Source organism: Bombus vosnesenskii, unplaced genomic scaffold (genome assembly GCF_011952255.1).
Source record: "Bombus vosnesenskii isolate JDL3184/JDL3185 unplaced genomic scaffold, Bvos_JDL3184-5_v1.1 scf7180000013883, whole genome shotgun sequence".
NCBI lineage: Eukaryota > Metazoa > Arthropoda > Insecta > Hymenoptera > Apidae > Bombus > Bombus vosnesenskii.
In genome coordinates this window covers 593,198-614,186 of record NW_022883264.1, presented here as the reverse complement: position 1 = coordinate 614,186, position 20,989 = coordinate 593,198, and the positions used below count along the sequence as shown (strand labels likewise).

The following is a 20,989-nucleotide window of genomic DNA, read 5'->3' as shown; positions in this document are numbered from 1 at the left end:
TTCGCTTTCCTTTTTAGATTTTTCTAATCTCGCGTCAAGATCGAATTTTCTCGTATTTTGTTCGAAGTAAAAATACGTTTTTAACGCTGCGATATATAATTAGATTAGTTGAGTGATATAATTAGATTCGGATTAAAGAAATACCAGAGACTGACACAATTTGCAAAGTATATTTTGTAAAGGTGTTCGTTCATCGTCCGTTGGACCGGGTATTGGCGATACTTCTCGAACAAAACGATCAAAAAAGTAGATCACCGTATGTGACAAGTTATTTCACCGAGAAATCCTTGAATGTAAACGTAGCTTGAACCGATAGCGTTCGAATCGTTCGTAATCTCTCGTGTATCTTTCACATTGTTACTATTCGCATGTATTATTTATACGCGTGCACATAACAAACATGGACAACGTGGACGATGTGGAGAACGTACAGGTATTCACGAAACTCGATTTTCTATAGGATAACTGACCGTTTGTATTATCCCTGCAAATCGTTGCGCATAAATATGAATCGCGCGATCGAAGAGGCTGGAGCATGGTACGCGTGTACTATCGGAAAAATTCATGCGGCGTATGAACCGATATTCCGTGCAAATGTAAATTTTATACACATTTTCAGTGACACACATACAAAGAAATGGGGGCTCTACCTTTGTACGTAGAGTCAGTCGACGCCTCGCATCGTACATATACATGCACGTCTCACGTGTTTGTTTCTATTGGTGGAGGAGTTAGCCACTGGCCGCTGATGTAGTAGTAGTACACAGAGCATTCAGTAGTATATAAGGGCGACTCTTTCGTACGACCACGCATAACCGACAGGGAGTCATTCCATGACACGCGTTGCACGCGACCGGGGCAGTCTCTCTTCCTCCGTTTCTTCCTTTTCGTCGTTATTCTTCGGCCGTACTGTGATTGCCGCTTAGTTCGTCAAAGTGGTTCCTAGGGGGTAGCTTGACCCTCACTCTTACCTTCTTTGCCCCTCTTCTTTTTATCTTTTCTCCCTCTCTCAAGATTCATCATCCTTTGCACAACGATTTTCCGCATTTTTATACGAGCACGCCAGTATCTATCTTTACTATTGAGAAATCTCCTTAACAGATTCGTCGTACTCGTTTGGAATGTCTTTGTCGATGATCGCCACAGGAGGATCGTGGCTGACGTTAATGTTGTCCATGTGCTTGATGTTGATCGTTCTGCTATTGGTGGTCCGACGAGGGAAATTTCTGTATGCCCTAAGAAAAGTGCCATACCCGCCTGCTTTGCCCATCATTGGCAACGCGTATCAATTATGTTGCAGTCCGGAAGGTAAGCGATATGTTTTCTGAGACACCGTCCACTTTGGCTATTCGTAGCATAAGCTGTAGACTCTCTTACAATTTCTTTCAATTTTTGCGATACGTTATTTGGTACGTTATCTATATGTGACTCGACTCTTAGCCTAACTTAATCAAACTGGGAATATTCCTATACAAGATTAATTGCAAAACCGTTTATTCGATCGTTAGTTAAAAAATTAACGTCTCGCGTAGAACGGCTAGGAGAATGTTTTTTCGAAGAGAAATCTAGCCCTCGTCTCGTCGTTCCCGCGCTACAAATATACCTTGCACATCTATAAATTTAAGAAATCCGTTTTTAGCTGTAAAGTATGAAAACGCTGAATTACACGATCGTTTCTGCGACGATTCGATTCGCGTGTCGTTTCTTAATCCGTTGCTATACAAAGTCGAGTAATATACACGTGGCGTGAATCGTAGATTATGGTTCAAATGTGACAGACACGAATGGCACTCGTGATATAGATTATCCCGAAGAAATTCGTTTTCACAATTGACCACTGTCAAATATAATCTATTCCGACATTTTTCATTTGCCCCGCTAAAGCAATAAATTATTCTGTCGCAGATAGTTGGTGAAAAAATTGTGAGGCAATTGAATTAAGCGTTATGCGAGTTAACGTTTTAGGGAGTGTGATACAATTGCAGTGACCTGTTTCGATATTACAAGACCGTAGATTTCTACGAATTCGTAGAAAAATTGCAAAAATGAACGCAATAAGAAGTATATAAAATATTCAAAGTAACAGCGCATCCAATAATACTATGATACTCTCGAAAACGTAAATTTGCGTGAAACAATTCAACAGGTAGCCACGGCCCACGAACGCTATTTTACGCAAGCGTAACTGTCGCAGTATTGCTACGTGCTAATCATGTGCACGATTACCGCGTCATGATACACATTTTGGTATTCGTTACTCGTTGCGTATTTGTTCGAAATACGAAGCTCAGAAAATTCCATAATTGGCGCATTTTTGCAACAAGTAGATCGTCAGGTTGATAAATATTATATGGCGAATATATCACATTGGTAAATATTCCTCAAAAATACGAGATATCGGAGATATCCGTGAGATTCGACCACGTACGTAATTCTGCGTGCTCGCGTATTTACTTACTGTTATTTCCAAGTTTGTACAAGATTGCGATAACCTCGACATCAAAGAAATTCGCGCCATTGACCATGCAGGCAGATGCACCGATATCGAGAGCGGAGACACTCGCGGTCGGTATTTCGGTGTCGCGTAACAACAGGTAAACGCGTAATTTACACCGGTGAAAGCTAAATTGCGCGATGCTGGTGCGCTACCGGTACAGTACAGTGGTGCACTTGATACTCCTGATAAATATGCGGCAGATTCGATTACGTAGTTTCGTGTAACACGACGCCGAAAGGAACTGTCATCTACCGCGAACCTTATCTTCGAATAATACACTTATTTCCATAAGAGAGATTAAAAGAGAGCATCTAAATATATTTATATGCGATATCGGGAATTATCTCATTGTAAATACGTATGATTTATAGTAACAAAGTGAAGGATTTCGTAGATAATCACGTACGTTGTTTAGTATTGCTATATAATATATAATATATAATTATTAATATATAGTAAAATAGCGTAGCGAGAATGTTAACCATACGGATCTTTTTTTTTTTTTGGTGCATCGAACGAATATAAAATATTTTATAATATCGTCAACTTCGTTTCGCGACGACACCTCTTTTTAATACCTTTTTCGCATGGTCCGATAGCAATCGAGAAATATAGACGAAATATAACGGTGCAAAGTATCGGAGTCCATCGGTTCAAGAATTACGCGTTGCAACAGTTCGCGGTTAAACTTCGTTCCGGGGCGCCACTCTTTTTTTAATCTCCCGATAGTATTTGGCGAATAAGGACGAAATATAGAGCGTGTCATAACATGTGGAACCTACTCGAGGAGTGGACACGAGGCGCAGAAGCAATGAAAAAGTTTCGCGTGGACGCGTGTCCCATCCGACCTTCTTTCAAAGTTACAGACATTTTTCTGTTTCAATGGTCCGCGACAGTTTATCTTCGTACGAAGTGCTCGAAATGGCTATCCTCGGCCTGTGTCCAAACTTGCAGCCGGCGTGTCGAACAACTTTGCAATTTTTCAAAAATTCCACCGATAATAATTTGAAACAAAGTCGGATAGCTGCTGTGCACTGCTCCAGTAGGTTCCACGTTTATAACACGCTCTGTGTAACAATTCTCAGCTTAGAAATCCATTGGCCGTAATTAATATATGAATCGATACGGCAAATAGTCCTAAACATAACAGTTTCGAGTCCGTTGATACACCGATTTAAAAATCGCGACCGATATATCAATCGACTTGGTAAATATCATTTTGGACAACGTGTTCGGACTTCCGGTGACCGGAGAAGTAATAGCCCAATCAATACTACGACGATAATGTTCATAATGTCAACAGTGACTAACGCTATCTTATGTCACCAACGGTCTATCTCCAATGCATAAGATAGGGTAAGTTACACACGATAGAGTGGGCTAAAAGTACCAAAATTTGACGAGCCATAATTTCTCAACAAACGAACGTCGACGTTTAAACCCTGCACCGCGATTCTACTCGTCGATCGCTATCAGATCGTGCGAAGAAGGTTCAAATAAAGATTTGCTACCCCAAAAGGAAGTTTAGTCTAAATGTGTTAAGATATAATCTAAAAATATTATATAAAAGCTATCTTTGCGCTTCACCTTTGCCCCTCTTCCCACAAAAAAAAAGAAAAAAAAAAAACTAAATCGAAGATATAGAATGGAATTTTACAAAAGTTACATGCGCCTGATATATCTACATAAGATTAAAAAATAGTTTATCGTTATCAACCCTTTTATTCCAAAGTTACGAATGGGTAAATTTTCTTTCTCGATTAAACAAACGAGCATTATAACGAACATGGTATAATAACGTAATGGTTGTACCTACTCGTAAACTGGTTTCATTATCTCCAGAATTATCTAATAATTTTACACTCGATCATGAATTCCTGCTATCTATCGAATGGTACATTCGTGATATTGGCCTAAGAAGGACGCTGCATCGGTATCTTTTAAACCGCACACGCAGGCGCCAGTGATCGATAACGTTCTGCTATCTCTTTGTTGTTGAGAAAATTCAAGATTTTAATTTTAATTTGGCGCGCAAGTATAGGCAGAATTCTCCGCGGGTATTTCAGGAACTATGAGGGAAAAGTTGTTCGGAAACACGCGGCTGGTAACATATTCGAAAATCATGAAATAATCGTCGAAAATCGAATGGGTGGTACTGGCACGGGAAGTTGGAACTTCGAAGAAACGGTTTTTCGTATGCATCGGTCTAATAATTCATCTTCAACGCGTATCGAAAGTAGCGGTCATCGTGAATGATAAAGTTCGATGTTTGGAAAACGACTTTTAATTCGATTGGGGAAAGGCGCTCGCGAACCAGACGTTCATCCGACGTGCACTGGCGAAACAAACAGAAAGTCACGAGAAAGAAAGAGGAAAAAAGAAAGGAGGATTTATCCACCTCTGCCCGCTGAACGCTAAAGATAAATGGTTAGTCTGTCGCGCATAACCAGACGAAGAAAAAAGCGGGTCGAGGTCGTTCGCGGCCTGAATAACGTTATGATTCTTGTATGCAATTACACGTGGCGCGAAAAAGCAAAAAGTTCTTAGCAATAACGATGATTTTAAGAAAACGTTTAACCACCGATACTCTCGTTCGGATATAAACCGTACACGATGTTGTGTAATCAACATGTACATGTATCTGTCGCGTAATTATAGTTGGTATTATATCGATACCGAATTAATTACTAAGGGAACATTATCCTAGCGTGACATAATTTGGATGAAATTTCCTAGAGATTAGCAAGTACGTTCCCAATGAACGATGACACCAGAGCATAGCGTACCAGAGAAAGCAAACGGTGGCGATGACTCGAATTCTCCATGATCCGAAGGAAAGCGCAAGCGTCTCGTTCGCGCCAAGGTCTACGAGAGAGTATGCTTGTTCTTTTTGTTACGAATCATTACTACTCGATGACCTCGCGTTGCATTTTTGCCGGTCAACGTCCGGTCAGTGTCAGCGTACAGTCACTTCTCTTTTGCTAGAACTGCAATACCAGTCTTTCTGGTTTGGATCTATCCTGTTCCTTCACTTTGCAACATTTTCATTGCTTCAGAGAATAGCGTATAACGACGATCGTATTGCGGCGCTGCAACAAATTTTGAATTCGGTAAAGCCGTCGAATCTTTAGAAATAGTTCGAGCAATCAACAAGACTGTTTGTAACAAAGGAAAACCTAACGATGCGCAGTTTTTTGGAATCAGCTTACCTTCTTTCTCTTTTCTTAAACTTGCCACGCTTTATCGTTCGATTGCCTGCGAACCGTTAACCGGGCACTCGAACGTCACGAGCGGTCGCCTCAGGGCCTGTTGCTACCTGATATGACGGCGACATAGGGTTAGGTTAGGGTTAGGTTTGACTTTCTCTTCCTTCGAAATATCCACTCGTCGATTACTCCTTCTCTTCGCTTCGTCCATCTCGAGAAAATGCCAAGTCAGGAAATTCGAGTGTCCACACCCCGTGCCTAGCAACTGGCCTAACTTCCACCATTTTTTTGTATCGCCAGTCTGTAATAGAAATTCAACGAGTTTCTTCTACAAATCTACCTATGTCCCGTGGCTTTTTCTCAATCTGCCGTACGCTTCGAAGAAACTCGATTGTGTCGAGTTGGTCTTCGATGTAGCCGAGCGAGAGTTGTGCGAACGATCCTCCCGTACTGCACCAGACGTTGTTCTTAAGAACTTGGAACGCATCGGCAACCCGATATGTTCCTGCCGCCTGAATTGGGTCGGTCAGATACTTGGAAAACATATGGTTTCAGCAAGATGGGGCTACGTCTCTACGACGCGCGATACTATCGTAATCTTGAAAGAAATCTTTCCCAAATTGTGACAGAAAGTCATTAAATTCTCTCTCGCTCTCTTGACCTAAGCAGACTTTTTCCTTGGAAAAAGACGTTTTCTCTTACCCGGATGTGCTTTCACCAATCTTCGAGATAAATTTAACGTGTACGTGTTGCTAACTATTTGTAGCAACTAGCTACTTGTTCGCAGAGCATTCCAGGATTTTTCTGAGGTCATCGTTACGAACATACCGCGAACCATTCACAACTGTGTCGTGTATTATCGACTGCATTGATCCTATTTTTTTAATACGGCTGTCAGCTGCTGTTCCTCGTAATTCGATGCCGTACGTCCAGATAGGTTCTCTGATAACTTTGTAGATTAATAGTTTGTTTTCAGGATTCAGATAGGGTTGTCTTCCTGCGAGTTAATACGCGTGTCCTCTTCTTATTTTCATTTATTCTATCTTCTTTCATACGTGGTGTCTCCCTGTTAGCCTCTTGTCCAGGTACGTTTCGTGATATTTTACCGTTTTCCACTGTGGTATATTTTTGTGGTTTCTCTAAAATTTGTAAAGCAGTGAAAATCATTTGGCCAATGTCCTATCTCGCATATACATAATTGGAAAGACTCGACTAATAAAAATATACATACATATTTATCTTATTTTAGGTAGAAATTATTTCTCAGTAAAATGATAGCGCTTCTTTTATGACACCCTGTACATACATACTATCTTATTTAAACGATTTCTATAGGTAGTTATGGATCGTTAAGGATATAGAAACTTGGAGGAAGAACGAAATAATAGAGAGAACGGCGAACATATTATAACTTTTTCCGGATCGAACAATCGTTGTCAAACGCTGTGCATCGTCTTCTTAACAAGTAGGTAATTCGCGCCACGAGGCTGAAACGAGCTTAGAGATACGGCAATGACTTGATTGGCCGCGATGATTACTGCAAAAAGTCTGTTTCTGCACGAACGATGTCTGGAGTCAACGACCGCTGCAAATCACATGGAAACATCGACGATCTTACAAAACTGCGACACTTTCGATCTCCACCTCATTTCAGATAAGAATATTTCCTTCCAGACCTTCGTGAATCTCTTCTTTGTTCTGTTACTCTGTTGTACGAACTGTCTCCTTCTTCTTTCTATATCGCAGGCCCCTTCGTTCCCACGTCTCGGTGCACTTCTCCGATCAGTGCTTCGAGGTCCCTAAAGTTTCTCTCGCATAATACACGTCTGCTATTTGACTTTGTTTTCGAGTTACAGCGAGTTTTATGTTGAAATAATCCTACAGAGGGCGGCAGGAGGAGACAGAAGGAAGCAGTTGAGCTAATGTGATTTACCTTATTTACAAGCAGTACGCAATATCTGACATTGAACCTTGTATTCTAATTCTTCGTCTCAGTATCTCACGCATAAATAAATAAATGCCAGATTATTAAATGCGAAGGTATGCAGATTTAGTTTGATAAAGGAAAAACTCGCTATAACTCGAAAACAAGGTCGGATAGTCGTACGATTATGTGAGCGAAATCCATCGCCTGAGTATTCGGGACAAAGATCAAAAACTGCACATAACTTGCAATTTCTCTGAAACTCGATATTAGAGAATCTGATGTGAGCAAAAGTCTATTTATCGAGTCTTCTTTAGTATTTTCCCCACTCCGTGGCTCGATTTCAATCGATCACTGAATGAATTTCACTAAAAACATAAGGAACATCCAGTGTAGCAGCGTGTAGCATTATTATATTATGCAGCGTAACTATAGTTGAAATAAGAAAAAATTACATTCGTACTTCAAGATTATATCTGCGTGTCAGAAATCTATTTAATCCTGTACAACTAGTAGTTGGCCCAAAAAAAAAATTTTACGCGAGAATCTACCCCTCTCCCCGGAGGATGCGTCTATTCGACATTCCTTCGTTATTTGGCGAGTCGAAGAAGCAATACGAAACCGTCCAATATCATATAAAACATATACCTTCCCTGTTTATTTTCTGAATTGCTTTCCAATCACATTGATCAAACTTTCAACCGATAACTTATCTTTGTGCATTACATTTACAAATTACCGACCGAAATTCGGTATCAATTCGTCGATAACAAAAAGTCGCAACGAACTATCTCCGATAAAAATTTCCCTAGGGAAATTAAAAAGATATTACTCTTATTAAAGATTTTGTTCGTCGTGTTTAGAATTAAAGAAAGGACGTTTATGTGTTACAGAAGCCTTCAAAAAGATGCTGAAATGGGGAAAAGAGTTAGGTGATATGTATTTGGTTTGGGTAGGCATGCGACCGTTTATCTTCCTCTACAAAGCAGAAGCGATACAGCCACTGCTAAGCAGTAGTGTTCACATCGATAAAAGCTTGGAGTATGGATACTTACGACCTTGGCTTGGTTCCGGTTTGGTAACAAGCACTGGTGAGTACTACAAGGAACCACTTAATACGATCCGTAAGTTTCTATCTCGCGTCCATTTAATCCTGCTTCGCTTCTCTGGTCATTTCTCGTCCAATCGTATTTTGCTAATGTCAAAAAATATTTTCAATTTAGACTCGAGAAAAATTGGTCGAAAGACCAGGCCAGATAATAATTAGCGATTCAACTGTCGAAAAAACAGTATTCCGCATCTAGTCGAGTACCATAGCACGTTAAACCTTTGCAAGAATGAAAAAACTCGCACATGTCGAACCTTCCCCAAGCCCAAATGTTCACGCGAAGAAGAAACGATACGATCGAAAGCGATGAAAAAAGAGTTCTACAGGTAGATCGAATCAGCCCGATCTACTTGGCCGGCCACTAATTTCTGGAGACTACATTTAACCGTTGCATGCCAGCATTTTTTCGGTTGAGAAATTTCAGCAGATTGCCAGCCAGACAACCAGTAGCAAAAATTTGTGTGACGAACGAACTCGAGTCGAGTTCTTTATAACGTTCTACTGTCTGAATATTTTTTATGTTCTACGGTACCTCGAACAAAATATTCCTCGGAATTTTTAACCTGCACCCAAAGCGAAATTGCGTGAACGCGAAGAATTGATTAGGTCGAAGAAACGTTGAATGACATAACAGCTCCTTTTTAATCAAATTCGCGTTTTCAAACTCACAAAAATGAATTAAGAATTTAGATTCCGAGAATAGAATTTTATCTTGTGATCAATTAAAAAAAAATCGATTAAATATGCATGTATGAAAACTTTGTGCACTAAAACGATAATATCGCGGTCCACGATATACGGTCGGTAAAGAAGTAATTCTTGGAGAAAAACATCGATGTTTTACAATGGCTAGCAAGATCAACTAACCTAAATATAATAGAAAATTATTGGGATATGCTCGCAAGAAGACTTTACGAAGATGGACGGCAATTTCAGAATATAAATAATTTGAAAAACTGCATTGCCCACAAATGAGAAAAAATAGGTCAAAGTGAAATCGAAATGCTATTTAGATCGTTACAAATCAGAATGATAGCAGTTGTAAAAAATAAAGGAAGCTATACGAAATATTAACATGGTAATCTTTGATAAACACGAGTAAATTTTCACTCTTGAACAGCGTTTGAACTGTCATTTTAACCGACTGAAAATTCTTACCATATTTGTAAAAAAATATTTGTTTCCACTTCAAAACTATAAAAAGCTAACTTAACTTGTTAAATTAATGAAATATATCTCTGTATTTTTGTTCGTTATTCAATAAAATTTTCCAGATTTATGCCACCTGCTATCTTTTTGTCCGGAAGTACACCATTAACCGTTTTCTCATTGTGACTCTTAATTTAAACCCTTTTGATTCATTTCTTTAACCTTTCACAAGAATAACCGAGAGAAAAAGAATGAAAAATTAAACGTAATAAATCGTCCACCATGTTCTAGGTGAGAAATGGCATTTTCGCAGGAAATTGCTAACACCAACCTTCCACAGTGGTCTTCTGGAAGTATACTTGAAGACGGCAATCAGAGAAGCCCAAATATTAATCTCGTGCCTAAGTCAGGAAGTCGATAAACCAGAATTCGACATTGTTCCTTATGCCAAACGAGCGGCGTTGGATATAATATGCGGTAAGACTACTCAATATTGCGTATCGTCGCTCTAGTTCTTGACTATGAAAATTGATTTTAAAGTTTATGGGAGTACATTTCATAATACATACAATACCGTGAATAATTATAAACTCAACCTCATTTTTTGATTTTTCACAATATCAAAACAAAAATTAGCAAAATCGTATATGTATAATTCCATATTATAATATAAATATAAATATTATCTTTCTGTCATATAACATCTCCTGATATCCTCTAGCGTTCAATTTACTCTTTACAAAAACAATTTTACTTAACATATCCAGACGTGATATGTGGTTTCACGGAAACATTGAAGGAATAACGCAGAAAATGTGTTTGAGTCTATAATTATTCACAGCACTGTATATATATCAAGCGCGATATTTTCAAATAGAGCGAAGGAGAAACGCAAATCGATTGTGCGTATTGTCGCATGATCACGGATCTGCATTCCAAAGTGCATATGATGCAATCAGTATTGATCGCCATCACGGATGACAATTTCCACCGGTAATTTTTCATAGCGATCGAATAATTATTCGTACAAAACATACTATACAAAATTTATAGAGTTATTCCTAGAATAAATTAGTTTGTAAATTTCGCTGATTTAACAACGCTTATTATCATGTATAAGTAGACGTTAAAATATTACATACGGGTGGAAAATTCATTACGCACAATTAGAAACAGCGACTGTGTTATGAAACTGCGAACGACAGTGAGAAAACATGACGCTTCGTTCTCAGTAGTCAGGAATGTCGACGAGTTTTCTTATCATCCTTCAATTTCAAGCCAACCATGATAATGGTCCTGTCAGAGTTTGAAGTTTTCAATTGTCTCTTCTTGCTCCTCATTTTTCGATCATTCTTATGACGAAGCAACGCGGTATATTTATGATCCAACTTCTTTTTACCGCGCCTTACGTAACTTCTGTAATAACAAGATTTATTTTTACATCAGATACGCAACGTGAATAATTCAGTTAACTTATACGCCTCCCTTACACGCAATCATTTGAATTAACTACGTTATTTTTAGAATTGTATGTATTGTTTCAAAGCGCAAGACTAATCACGTCTTTTCAATCATACGTCGGAAAAGAAAAAAGTAAATACCTACAGCAAACATTGTTTACTTCCAAATAAATTATTAGAAAACGTAAATATAACGTGTCATTTTATTCAACTCTTCCTTATCAAGGGAAGTATACTATTTACTAATTTAAAAAAGAGCCCAATGCATCATAAAATAGTAAAGAAGAATTTTGTAGCTTCTGCTAAAAGCAGATAAAATAGTTTGTAATGCCTTACGGTGACTACCCTGCATAGTAATACTGTACTTTTTTAATGAATAAGTATGGTTTTGTCCTCCTCTTCATACTACTCATTAATATTCATATATGACATTATTTTATTACTGCCAGGTAATTAAGAAAGATTTATCGCTATTTTTATGGACATAAAGAAAGATGCAAAAAATGTGGAGGGAAAGCCGCTAGATTCATAATAATTGCGCTTATACGCGTTATTTATTATTTATCAAAGATGGTAATACTATACGAAAAAATTAGAAAATTTCAGTTTCGTTATTACCGTGACTTTTCATTATGCAATTTTGATTTTCTTTTGCTCGACACTTTCGATCTCCGCTTCTTTTTTGGTTTCGATAATTCAATTATACGCTGAGTGGCTAGCAAAAAATTCAAATTACCAGTTATTTAACGATAAACGTATCTCACAGTAGCAAATTGAACGATTAGAATCGAATAGTGAATTTAATAACCTGTCTAACTTAAGTCAACCGTTATTATCATTAATTTGGTAGTTATTTCATCGGCAAAAATGTCCCAAACTACCAGAAATAACAGGAAACAATCAGAGTTTTTAAAGAGCAACACGAAAGCGATACAAAACGGCGGAAACAATAAGCTTGTAATTCGTTAAAAATTATTTCGACGAGAAGCGCGTTAAAGAGAAGGATACCAACCGACGGCCGTGAGAGCACCAGGCGCAACGTATCCAATTGGTTTAGGGGGATACTGATAAGGAATCCGTGGCTTAGAAAGCTCAATAATACGTGACGATGCTTTCGGAATCTGTACTGAATTCGGCCGTGTCTGAGTCAGCTTTTCTTCAATGGTTCGAACACGTGGTTGGGCTAACTGATTAGTGCGATCTGTTATTTCATAAAGAAGTGCCGATGCTTTTACCTGATGCAGAAAAGGAATCAACATAAAAGTAGATCGACGCTTCGCGATAGTTCAAGTAATAGGAGTTTGGCTAAAGTTCGGTTAATCAGGCGTTACTAAAATTTCTTTAGTGGAAAATGAAATTCATATAAGCGGAGTTTCGCTATGAATCATATTTTTCAATGTAGATATGGTTTTAGATGTCATGATCGATCGATTATGATGTCGTGATCGAAGTCGTACACCTACGTGACTAGATTCCAAGACGATGTCATTGTAGGCCTTAGTCGTCTTCGATTTTGCAATTTTCGATGAAACATTCAACGCATTGCGTTTCGCTGTCTGTTTCCGAGAAATGTCTTCAGGCAGATGATCGGACGCCGAAACTGACTTGTCATTGTTCGGCTTTTCTTGTGATTTTGTGAATTTGCTCACGAATGTCTTGCTAAAGCAACTAAACGATTCGTCCGATCCCCAGTGACGAGTAGTGAGCAACATAGCCATTTCCTCTTGATAACATGTGTATGACACTTAAAAAATTTTGTACATCGTAAAAAACTTCCGTTTTTATTTATCGATTCTTCTCCTCGTGTGGCATCTTATGCACAGGGCATCTTTCAAACAACGAAGAATCAAACGTTTCCATTGCCTCCTTCAACTATAATCGAATTTTGTTAACCTTAATTCGTCTCTTGTATCAATTTGATACCATACGATAAATATAAAAAAGTAATATGCTCTACATATCTCTGTACTACGTGTAAACCATACGAATAATCATACAGGAAGCATTTGCATTTATTTTATCTTCCAGTTACTTTTGTCTTTTACCATTGTAACACACAAGTTGAAGTTAACTAGATTAGAATAATTTCATCAATTTAAACAATAGGCTTTTACTGCGCTCTTTCTTATTGTTAGACAGGTTTTGTATACTGGGGATCAATTTAAACAAATCTCCATTCACGACTATGGTCACCTTAGTCAAAGGGATGAATTGTGAAAAACTTCGCGAAGCTTCGATAGTCTACGCGCGGTGCTCTCGATTCTTACCAATTAGTCTGAATCCCTACATTACGTACTTTGTTCCGTGCAACCAGCATCGCACAACTAATTCTCACGAATGATCTTAAACGTAATATCCGCCGTAACTCCGAATGTTTGTACAAACAAATTGTAAATTACCCCGAGAAAAATATAAAAGAAAGAAACAAAAATATTTAGGAAAATTTTTTACATCTTTGTTTTCTAACATTACAGATAGTTCCATGGGATGTAACATTAATGCGCAAAAAAATTTTGAAAACGAATATGTGCTGGCTGTGAACACGTAAGAGTATTTTCTACTAAACGCACATTAGAGCAAATGTCAAGTATGCCATTTATACATATACCTCTTCCAGATTAGCTTCCATCTCTCAAAGAAGATTTCTAAATGTGTGGATGGCTTTTGACCCGATCTTTAAGCTAACAAGCTGGGGTAAGGAGTACGATCGGGCACTTCGTATTACTCATGGATTCATTAACAAAGTAAATACATATAATTTTTCCTTCTACTTTTCTCTTGGCTCTTTCTAGCCATTATCTGCTTGATCCGCACATATGAGGATTAAATTGAACTTCGAAAAATTACTTTCACTAGCAATACGACGACAATTTTAGAAATCAATAATTTTGCGTCCCCTAAAGTAATGTACTCCTGAAAAATACTAATCTCTGTACGATATTTATATCACTATCGTTTATGAAATTTCTCTTACTCGGAAAATTCGACGAGACCTTTACAATCCATAATATAAACGCACAATAGAAAATAACTTGTTAATTAACTTAACTTTATGTAAATTTTAAATCCAATATGCCTAGATAATCGCGGAAAGAAAAGTCGAGTGGAAAGCCAAAAAGGATGAGAATTGCCATGAACGGTCTCATAAACGTCAAGCTCTGTTAGACTTATTGCTGGAATTATCGAAAGATGGAGAAGTACTTAGTGACGTTGATATCCGTGATGAGGTGAATACGTTTATGTTCGCGGGTCACGATACCACTGCGACCAGCATATCCTGGTTCCTGTATGCATTAGGAAGACATCCTCAGTACCAGGTAATTTTACACCGCATACTTCTACATGTCCTGCAACCGATGATACGATTAGAGAAGAGATGGTTTTACATGATAAAACAAGTTGACAATATAGAGCAAAACTTTTTCACATATGGCTTTCCAAGAAAATTACTTTACATATTTATTGATTTCGTTGTAGATTAATAATCTCTACTTATGTATATGTTTGTTGTACTAAATAATGAAAACACTTGGATGGATAAATTTAATACGCATATCGAAATTATGTATTGTTATATATAATTGGTTTTCAATAAAGTGTGTAAAATGCTCACGACAATTTCTAAATAACGAAATTTACAATGTGTAAATATCTTGTTTTTCTCTATATTTTCCCGATGTGTAATATATATATAAATATAATTAAATGTTCCCTAATTATTAAATTACTATGTACCTTTGTCACCTCTCATTTTAGGAAAAAATTCTTGAAGAATACTACGAGGTAGCAAAAGCGGAAGAATTATCTCTAGACATACTAAGCAAATTAACGTGGTTAGAAGCGTGCATAAAAGAATCTTGGAGAATTTACCCAGTAGCACCACTCATCGCAAGACAAATTTATCACCCTATTACCATTTGTAAGTATAAATGTACACAAAGATATGTTTTCAGTGATAGAAAATTTGAATAAAGTAATTCGTTTCTAGTGGGACATGAAATTCCAGTAGGATCGACGGTTCTGGTAAATTCGTTCCTTCTTCATCGGGATATTCGATACTTTCCAGAGCCAGATACTTATCGACCAGAACGATTTCTTCCCAATGGACCAAAATATCCTTCTTATGCTTTCATTCCCTTCAGTGCTGGCTCTCGTAATTGTATAGGGTGGAAATATGCCACGATGATCGTCAAAGTTCTTATTTTGCATATATTGAAAAATTTCCAAGTCAAGTCCTTAGATACAGAGGATCAACTTCGTTTCACCAGTGAATTGGTATTACACAATGCTAATGGACTTCGTTTAAAAATTACACCACGAAAATAGGGAAGTCTTGTTTAATTTTATTGCAGCAATATATACGACTGAGTGAAATGAAAAGATCGAAATAATATATATATATATTATTATAGTGAAATGAAAAGATCGAAATAATATATAATTATTATATATTATTTCGATCTTTTCATTTCACTATAATGATATATATATATATATATATATATACATACTTTGAACTGTAAGCAAAAGGCTGATTTTTTCTGCATATCAATGTTAGAGAGACCATATTTTGTGATAACAATAATGATGCTAATTTATGTTATATTCTTATGTTTATCACGACAGTCATTCGTATTTATTTAAGAGCAAAAAAATATCATAAGAAATTAGTTTGATAGAATTTGTATAATGATCAGTAGGAAATATCTATCTGTAAATTATATAAACATTAAGCATTGACTGTATATTGTACAAATCGTATTATATTGTTGTGGAGCTTAAGAGTCATAATAATCAAAGTTTTTGTATTCCTTTTATACAATTATTTTATGTCTTTCAGATGTTGCCACATTAAGTTATTACAATTGTATCTCTAATTTTATATGTTAACAGCCATTTGCGTAATTGATAAAAATTTTGTTATTAGTAAGTAGGTTTCTCGCTGCAATTATAACTATTTTGAAGTTCCAACTCGTTGAGAAGGACTTGTGTAATATATGTATGTAATGCTACTTTAAGTTTAATCGATTTTCTACGTTTTAATCGTTTATCTATAATGGCAAAGGATGCAAAATGCTAGGACATTGTATTAGTGTACTGACTAATGACTAGGAAACTGTTGGTTATCTCGAAAGTGATATTAAATTTCGTGTATATTTTCTTATTAGATAGCTATAATACTTCGTTACTAAGTACTTTGCAATTATAATTATAATCATAATTATAAAAGCATAATTGTAATATTGTGATATTTTATAATATCTATAGTTTATAAGATGAAAATATGAGTAAGATGAAAATATAATAGGATATTATACATTTTTATTTATTAAATAAAGCACCATGTATAACGACAAAAAATTTTGATTCCTTACAGTGCAATAGCCAAACTATAGGTAACATTATCAAGTAATCAGTTCTCATTTAAAATTATTGTTCCATACCTTAGTCCATAATTAGTCCATGTGTGATGTTCGTTGAATCGACATTCTATAATCCGGCTCTTGACAGATGTTTTAGCAACGAACACTGAATGCGAACGTCGATTTTATCGATTTCTCGTAAAACAGGTATCCTATTAAGAAAATAGAATATACGTGTAATATTTCACACACTGTTAATTATTCCAAGATATTTTCTTAGATTTCCTTTCAGACATTCTTAAAATATCATAAAAATCCATCATAAATCATTTAGCAAGTTGTAGAAGTTATATGTTAGCAGCCTAAAATAAAAATGGAATACATTAGATAAACATTCAAATATGTACGTATACATACATATATATATTTTATACACAGTAACATATGTTTTTATTTCTTGTTATACCAGTTCATCAAGATCAATATCTGAGATATCCAGAGACAAAACTGATTCCTTATACAAATTAGTTTCAACATCAGCTATGTCCTCTGTTTTATTAGACTCTTTGGTATCGATATCGATATCCTCATTGACCTGCATATTATCTTGCTGCTTCGTCTCACTTCTAAATAAAATATATCATTTAAAATATATTACTATATTTTTATTGCTGCAAAAACTGAAAGCTTTAATATATATTTGTAGAGAATGCTTATATATATACTTCTCTTTTTTTGGGTTTATACTCTCTAATCGAAATAGCTCCGCAATTTTCTGCAGATGGCATTTACTTCTTTTTTTTATCGATGGTATTTCAAAAATTTCTTTTAAATAATTTTCCACAGGCGGTAATGGTTTATCTGGATTAATAGCACGATACGATAACATATCCCATCTATGTTGTACACCAGGATTTGGCATGCATCCTGGTAAAAAACACTGACACCCATCGATCTGACTATCATTTCTGTTTAATGTAATGTAAATGTGTAATCATATAGAGGATGGTTAATTATATATACCAAAATGCTAGTATCCTTACTCTGTATCCGTTAACATCAGAGAATCTATTAAACTATCTATAGCTTCATTTTGTGGAGTATTTAACTGTTTAATTGTGGACTTCATGGATCTTGTTTCCATGATCCTTCGATCTTCTGCAAATGCTAATTGTATTTCTATCAAGCACTGTATACAAATATAAATAACACGTTAAACAATATATCAGAAGATAATATAATATAATAAAAACACATATTTTACAATACCCATGGTTCATCAGGAATATCAATACAAGGAAACAATGCAACCATTCTAGGCACGCTACCTTTTTTATAAATTTTTCTCACAATAGCAACTGAATTTGTTTGATGCATTGCTTGCACTAAACTATAAAACGGTTTCACTACATTCTAAAAAATCAAGATAGATATGTAGCTTAATTCGATATAAGTAAAATAAGTATAATAAGTAAAATATTAAGACATACATTTGCATCACTATTGGGTAAAATAACAGAACTGGGACTTTTGTAAAAATACTCCAAATCAACATTATTTCTGTCTGTAAACCCGTAAATTCGATAACTTCTTTCAGTGTCTTTATGTCTCATATTCCTCTCTAAACCCTCTACATTTACAATAAAATAATATACTGATGATAATATACTGATTATAATACTTATAGTAATAAAAATAAATTAATATATACCAGGTACTGAAATAAAAACTCCTCCATATTTGTATCCCTTTTGAATGTTATCTGCTGTATAAGGAACCCTCTGTCTATCTAAGTATTTTGTTTCTGATCGGAGCTTTTGATTACCTTTGGCTTTTTTCCATGATGGAAATTTTGTTGTTCTTACCTAATAGAAACAGCAATATTAAACTACAACAGTCATAATATAACATAATACACATAAATAATTTCTTGCTCCACAATTTCTCCTTACCTTAGCATAAGAAACAACTGGTATTTTTTTATCAAGTAACTCTAAGCTATAATAAGATGGAAATGGTTTTGATGGTATTGGTGTATAAAATTTCATATCTGATATGGCATTATCAAACGTTATATGGTAACCATTAATCTAGTAAATAAAATAGATTAAATAATGATCCACAGTAACATATTATAAACATAGATAGTTTAACAGATAAAACCTTTTCATTGACATCATTAAGAAGGGTTTCACTAAGTGTAGGAGTAGGTGATGTAGTTGATTCTGATCTGAAAATAATAAAATTATAAAATTAAATTATATAAAATAATTTATATAACAAAATTAACATAGATGTTTACAGTGTGATTAATATAATTTTGTTTGTTGAAAGCTGATCTGCAATTTTATCTGCTTGAAATTGTGAAATAATATCTGGATCTTCGTTAAAATCGGACATCAAAACGATTTTCCTCGTAGAAGGAAGAAAACTAAAATAAGAAATATATTGTAATTGATATTATAATACAAATTGGAATATTTCCATTTTTACTACTTCCACGGGTACAATCATAATATATTTAAACATACGTGTTTTCTTTCATAAATAACACTGCAGCCTCAAGTGCTTCAATCCAATTAGAACAATGGTTTGTACCTTTTAAAGCCATACATTTTTTTACAAGATCCCATTTTGGAATCTGAAAATCTGTAAATTCTTCTACATATTCTGTACCCAAACGATTTTTTGTAACACCGGAACCCATTAACATTATTGCAACTTCATCTTTTGGTGTGATGAAAATCTAAAAAATACCAAATATTAATAATTGAAAATAAATAACATTAAATTAAAATTTTATAATACCATTTTCTGAATTTTTCGCTTGGCAATATGTTTTGCTTTCTCCAATAAGGAATGATTATTTTCTATATTTGGATTTGTTATTCCAATATTTATTAATAGTACTAATGATTCCTGAAAATAACATTAACATGTTTCTTGTATTATATTATGTGAATGGCTCAATTATATTGATATTCGACCATAAGTTTAAAAATGCATAAATTTAAAAGAAATGAATTAATAAAATATATTTTTAAAGGTGATAAAATATAACCTTTCGTGCTTTCGGTGGCATTTTACACAATTGGAATTAATATATGCTGCTCTCAACAATATTTGTGCTTAAAAATCCTAAAAAGGAAAAAAATTATAGTTAATTACAAAATGAAGATTAATTACTATTCGGGGAAAAAATGTTCTAATCACTGTTGCGGAAAAAGGACGTATATTTTTAACAACTATTGTGGAAACATATAAATTATCTTGATAAGAAATTTCTTTTATGCGTTATATCATATTAGAAAACTTGAACCAATTAATTGTATACAATAAAATCTATATTTTAGTTTCCATATCTTTAATAGCTGGGCAAAACAAAATAAGTCAGACCTGTTAGTCTTTAGCAGTGTCGAAAGCACTTATAATATTTAATGGTGATTAAAATGCTGATACAAAATGGTGATTAATAAATGATTAAATAAAATGCAGATATGTAAAAGTGTAGAAATGATGATAACGTCGAGATAGAAGTACTATATAGTAATGATGGGATAACGTAACGATACTCGTTTCACAAATTTCAACAGTAAAATGTCATCCCGCGCTATGTGACTTTTGTCAATTGCGAGTGGTGGGGACTTTGCAATATTTTACACCAATAGGAATGCTCGATTTGACTTTAAATATTTTTTGCACCAATAAGAGCGTCTATTTCCACATATGAGCGCGCGCTAATTTAGTTCATCCAAATACTTAAATTGGTAAGATTGATGAATAGGAAATATATTTAAGGCAATGTTCATTAACAATTACGAATAAAATTATGTTCTTAATGAAATGTTTTTATATTTTATACGCGTATAGCTGCTATTATTCAATAAAATATGGTATTGGTAAAAATACGATTACGATATATTATTTCATTATTCGTACTGTTATTAATAAATATATTTCAATAATTCAAAAATATTCACAAATAGAAAAAGATGGAAAAATGTCCTATCCTGTCTTTTAAGAGTCTCTGTTAAAAGCAAATGTCATTCTTTAAAAACTAGTAATTAACAATTTAAACTAATTATAGTTAAACATCATACTTATAAATAGATAATATAACACACACAATATTATACATTAGTATATTTCTATAATAATTATTTCGCTCTTTATGCTAGCTTCAAATATCAGTTTTTTATACAGTCTCTGTGTTCTGTTTTTACAGTCTTTTTCAACATGATTTTTATTTAACACAGTTTAGAAAAAGCGGCCGATTCACTTT

At 35.0% G+C, this 20,989-nt stretch overlaps 3 protein-coding genes across 3 annotated transcripts; 1 reads left to right on the top strand and 2 right to left on the bottom strand.

Moving 5' to 3' along the window:
* The first annotated feature begins 550 nt into the window (after nt 1-550).
* Nucleotides 551-17,957, top strand: LOC117239101 (cytochrome P450 4c3-like). The gene is made up of 9 exons (XM_033504401.1): nt 551-1,308; nt 8,521-8,718; nt 10,176-10,361; nt 13,819-13,888; nt 13,962-14,088; nt 14,425-14,661; nt 15,101-15,263; nt 15,333-15,669; nt 17,446-17,957. Coding segments are annotated over exons 1-9 (1,506 nt in total). The 5' UTR covers nt 551-1,121; the 3' UTR covers nt 17,447-17,957.
* LOC117239102 lies at nt 10,919-13,478 on the bottom strand. The gene is made up of 4 exons (XM_033504403.1): nt 12,808-13,478; nt 12,357-12,579; nt 11,963-12,059; nt 10,919-11,300 (listed from the first exon to the last, which is right to left on the bottom strand). The coding sequence occupies exons 1-4, from the start codon at nt 13,060-13,062 to the stop codon at nt 11,120-11,122; spliced, it is 756 nt and encodes a 251-aa protein (XP_033360294.1). The 5' UTR covers nt 13,063-13,478; the 3' UTR covers nt 10,919-11,119.
* On the bottom strand, nt 16,645-20,314 carry LOC117239100 (X-ray repair cross-complementing protein 5-like). The gene is made up of 14 exons (XM_033504400.1): nt 20,104-20,314; nt 19,769-19,845; nt 19,516-19,626; nt 19,239-19,453; nt 19,010-19,138; nt 18,871-18,937; nt 18,660-18,797; nt 18,419-18,572; nt 18,198-18,337; nt 17,977-18,120; nt 17,751-17,896; nt 17,433-17,675; nt 17,174-17,333; nt 16,645-17,069 (listed from the first exon to the last, which is right to left on the bottom strand). The coding sequence occupies exons 2-14, from the start codon at nt 19,787-19,789 to the stop codon at nt 17,055-17,057; spliced, it is 1,683 nt and encodes a 560-aa protein (XP_033360291.1). The 5' UTR covers nt 19,790-19,845; nt 20,104-20,314; the 3' UTR covers nt 16,645-17,054.
* Nucleotides 20,315-20,989: the final 675 nt, after the last annotated feature.

What these genes read in the sequence shown, in the direction of transcription:
- LOC117239101 (XM_033504401.1), top strand. Translation starts at nt 1,122, where the DNA reads ATGTCTTTGTCGATGATCGCCACAGGAGGATCGTGGCTGACGTTAATG. An exon ending in CTCATGGATTCATTAACAAA is followed by an intron (nt 14,089 to 14,424) that starts GTAAATACATAT and finishes CAATATGCCTAG; the next exon opens with ATAATCGCGGAAAGAAAAGT. An exon ending in GAAGACATCCTCAGTACCAG is followed by an intron (nt 14,662 to 15,100) that starts GTAATTTTACAC and finishes CTCTCATTTTAG; the next exon opens with GAAAAAATTCTTGAAGAATA.
- LOC117239102 (XM_033504403.1), bottom strand. Translation starts at nt 13,062, where the DNA reads ATGGCTATGTTGCTCACTACTCGTCACTGGGGATCGGACGAATCGTTT. An exon ending in TCGTCTTGGAATCTAGTCAC is followed by an intron (nt 12,580 to 12,807) that starts GTAGGTGTACGA and finishes TTTCTGCATCAG; the next exon opens with GTAAAAGCATCGGCACTTCT. An exon ending in TTGCATAATGAAAAGTCACG is followed by an intron (nt 11,301 to 11,962) that starts GTAATAACGAAA and finishes TTGTTATTACAG; the next exon opens with AAGTTACGTAAGGCGCGGTA.
- LOC117239100 (XM_033504400.1), bottom strand. Translation starts at nt 19,789, where the DNA reads ATGCCACCGAAAGCACGAAAG. An exon ending in CAGTTGTTTCTTATGCTAAG is followed by an intron (nt 18,573 to 18,659) that starts GTAAGGAGAAAT and finishes TGTTTCTATTAG; the next exon opens with GTAAGAACAACAAAATTTCC. An exon ending in ATATTCCTGATGAACCATGG is followed by an intron (nt 17,897 to 17,976) that starts GTATTGTAAAAT and finishes ATTTGTATACAG; the next exon opens with TGCTTGATAGAAATACAATT.